The sequence below is a fragment of the Leptonychotes weddellii genome, chromosome 2, assembly GCF_054177405.1.
Source record: "Leptonychotes weddellii isolate Sample4059 chromosome 2, ASM5417740v2, whole genome shotgun sequence".
Lineage (NCBI taxonomy): Eukaryota > Metazoa > Chordata > Mammalia > Carnivora > Phocidae > Leptonychotes > Leptonychotes weddellii.
Window position 1 is genome coordinate 5,225,369 of NC_138370.1, and position 4,050 is coordinate 5,229,418.

General features: G+C 42.7%; 1 protein-coding gene across 1 annotated transcript in view; it reads right to left on the minus strand.

Moving 5' to 3' along the window:
- Positions 1-493: 493 nt before the first annotated feature.
- The window catches only part of LOC115941873 (uncharacterized), a 5,631-nt gene continuing 2,074 nt past the window's right edge, over positions 494-4,050 (minus strand). Inside the window, exon 4 of the mRNA XM_081812860.1 lies at positions 494-1,847. Within this exon, the coding sequence (XP_081668986.1) occupies positions 1,098-1,847 (750 nt within the window). The 3' untranslated portion in view covers positions 494-1,097. The remainder of the gene's footprint in view (positions 1,848-4,050) is intronic.

Sequence of the window (4,050 nt, forward strand, 5' to 3'; positions counted from 1 at the left end):
TGCATAAATCCAAAATTGTCTTAATAAGATATAGACTGTGGTCACAGAATCAACTCTTGCTCCTACTTAGATCAATTCAGGTGTTTGGGGACAAAATCCAAGGAGCTTTCTGGGGGCTGAGAGGGCAGAGCTGCCTCTCTCTCTGGCACCAAGCTGCTTCCAGTAGCAGAGACATAAGCTGAAGGGCCACCAAAAATTTTAGACTAGATGTCTTTGATAGTGCCTCCATGACCTTGCCTGACCAGCGTCATGAGCCTCTGAGAAACCTGGCAAATGGGGCTGAAGGTCACAGTTGTGCCACCACCAGGGCATGAAGGGAGACAGTGTTGGTGGGAAGTTGGAATGAGTGGAGCTGAGCTGTGTGGAAGGGACTTGGAAAAAAGGGAGACTCACAGAGTCTTGCTGAGTCTCTAACCCACATGCTGAGGAGTACAGAACTGAATCTACATAGAGAAAACTAGAACACCAACATTTAGCTTCTTTAGCAACAGGTTTTATTGTTCAAATATTTGCAAGTGTTGATCTATAGTAAAAGTTTAACTTCTTAAAAAATTTTACATTTAATATTGCCAGATCATTTTGTACTCCTATATTTTATGCCACATTTTTCATAATGAACCAGGGGTTATCCTCTGCACGAGTGCTATAGTGTTTTTAAAGTTGAGAGCTGTTGCTGAAAACATCCGTATTGTTATATTTATGGTATGAGCTCTGCCATGTCGTCTGAGGTCAGACCATGACTGAAGGCTTTGCCACACACACGGCACATGTATGAATTCACTTCCATACACAAATGTATATCTTGCCTGAGGAGTATGAGAACTGAAGCGTCTTCTCTAGTGATTACAGTCTGTTTCTTCAATATGTGCATCCTTTGGTGACTTCAAATGTTAAAGCTCTGACTGATATTTCTTCCACATTCATTGCATCTGTAATACCGTGTCATCTCAGGTCAGAATACTTACTGAAGACCCTCATGATTTTCTCTCCAATGTTGGATTCCCTCATGTCGTCTAAGGGAAGAATACTGACTGAAGAATTTCCCACATAGCTGACATTCATATGGTTGCTCTCTGGTGTGCGTTCTTTCATGGTGTCTAAGATTGAAATATTGACTGAAGGCTTTCCCACACTGGTGACATGCATATGGTTTCCTCTCCTGTGTGTGTTTTGTTATGTGGTCTAAGTTCAGCACATCGACTGAATGCTTTCCCACATAGAAGAGACACATGTGGCTTCTCTCTAGTGTGAGTTCTCTTGTGTTGGCTAAGGCCAGAGCTCTGACTAAAAGTTTTCTTACATTGATGACATTCATAACATTTCTCTCCAGAACGAATTCTCTCATGTTTTCTAAGGTAGGAACTGTGAATGAAAGCCTTCTTACATAGATGGCATTCACATAGTTTCTTTCTTATGTGAATTTTCTCATGTTGTCTAAGGTAAGAATTCTGACTGAAGACTTTCCCACACAGATGGCATTTATATGGTTTCTCTCCACTGTGTGTTTGATTGTGGTTTCTAAGGGCAAAGCTTTGCAGAAAGCCTTTCCCACAAAGATGGCATTCAAATGGCTTCTTTCCAGTGTGAGTCATCTTGTGTCTTCTAAGACTAAAGGAATTACTCAAGTCTTTCCCACATAGATGGCATTTATGTAATTTACCTCTAGTGTGAATGTGGTTATACTGAGTAAGGAATGATTGTTCACTAAGTGATTTTCTACACTGTTTGCTGAAATAATGTTTCTTCCTCAGGTGAATTAACAAAAATTGAGTCAATGCAGATATATGAGTAAACTCATCACCCAAGTCAGTACTTTCAATAGGATCTTCTGAAGCACGAGATTTATGCTTTGGGAAAGAAGATGAAAGGTTGTTAATGGTTTGCCAACATACTTCCATACATTTATTTCTCTACATATAAATTCTAGAGTAGTAGTTAGTAATATTCTCCAGTTGCATACACATCTTGTTACTCTCCACAGGCATCAGTATTTTCTCTTTTGTAGTATTCCAACCTCAGAGTTATCAGATTAATTCTGAAAACTTCAGTATGTTTCAAAGACTAGGTAATGGTGGGGAAAAGATGGCAGAGGAATAGGGGACCCTATTCCAACTGGTCCCCAGAATTAAGCTGGATATCTTCCAGACCGTTCTTAACATCCAGGAAATCAGCCTGAGATGTAAGAAGTTAGAGCTGGATCTCTATAAACAGAATATTGCAGGTGGTTGGTTTCAAGGTATGAAGCAGGGAGCCGTGATTCTGCAGGCAGATATTGGAGGATAAACAGAAGGGGGAGGGAGCCAGCCATGGGGATCCTACACCACCGGTGAGTGATAGCCTCCCACACTGGGGACCGGGCACAGACTTCCTGACAGGTAGCAATGGGGAAAGGACTTTAGGGCAGCCCCCCCAGATGGAAACCCAGAGCGGTGGGGCTATGCATGTGAACTGGGGGCAGCTGGCGGGTTTAGAAGTACAAAGGGCAGAGATGAGCCCCAACCCGGAGGCGAGGACTGGGAGTGCTGCTGAGGGGCGTACAACCCAGGACGCTGCAGTTTATAGCAGCAGAGACAGAAACAGAGATAATGTGTCCTGGAGAGCTCACTGAAGAACAGACTGTGATCTCTCTGCTCTGGGGCAGAGGGTTGGAATGGTCTCTTCTGCTCTGACTCTTGGAAGAGATGGGGAAAGCCATCAGGAAAAGCCACCAGAGAACAAAAGCCCCCCAAAACCGATTTTCCCTGAGCCATCCCCCACCACAGGGGGCAGGACAACTCTGCCCAAACAGGTTTGCCTGAGTAACAGCACAGCAGGCCCCTCCCCCAGAAGACAGGCTGGGAAAACAAGAGGCCAGCAACCCTAAGGTCCCTAGAAAACAGGTGCATCTTGCTTGGGTTGTGGTCAATAATTGGGAATCTATATATTCCCTCAACCACCCCTCAACAGAATGACTAGGAGGAGGAACCCCCAAAATAGGAAAGACTCAGAGACTATGACTTATGCCACAAATTTACAAATGGATTCAGATATAACCAAGATGTCGGAGATGATATTCAGGCTAGCAATTGTGAAGAAAATAGCTAGAATGAAGAAATCAATTAATGGCAACATAGAGTCTCAGGGCAGAAATGAAAGCTGAATTGGCAGAATTTAAAAATGCTATCAATGAGATCCAATCTAATCTAGATAATCTAACAGCCAGGGTAAGCGAGGCCAAAGAACGAATTAGTGACCTAGAAGACCAATTAATAGATAAAAAGGGTAAAGAAGAAGCCAGGGAAAAACAACTCAGAATCCATGAAAATAGAATAAGAGAAATAAGTGACACCATGAAACGTTCCAATGTCAGGTTTATTGGAATCCCTGAGGGGGTGGAGAGAGAGAGAGGACTAGAAGATATACTTGAGCAAATCGTAGCTGAGAATTTCCTAATCTGGGGAATGAAACAAACATTCCTGTCCTAGAGGCAGAGAGGATCCCTCCCAAGATCAAGAAAAAGAGGCCAACACCCTGGCATGTAATAGTAAAACTCACAAATCTTAGAACCAAGGAAACCATCTTAATGGCAGTTAGGGGGAAGAGATTCCTTACATACAGAGGGAGGAACATCAGAATAACATCAGACTTATCCACAGAGCCTGGCAAGCCAGAAAGGGCTGGCAAGACATATTGAGAGTACTAAATGAAAAGAACATGCAGCCAAGAATACTTTATCCAGCAAGGCGGTCATTTAGAATGGATGGAGAGATGCAGAGCTTCCACGACTGGCAGAAACTGAAAGAATATGTGACCACTAAGCCGGCCCTGCAAGAAATATTAATGGGGGTTCTATAAAAGGAGTAAGACCCAAGAGTGATCTACAACAGAAATTTACAGGGACAATCTATAAAAACAAGGTCTTCACAGGCAACATGATGACAATTAATTCATATCTTTCAATAATCACTCTCAACGTGAATGGCCTAAATGTTCCCATAAAATGGCACAGGGTTTCAGATTGGATAAAAAGACAGAACCCATCCATATGCTTCCTACAAGAGACTCATCTTG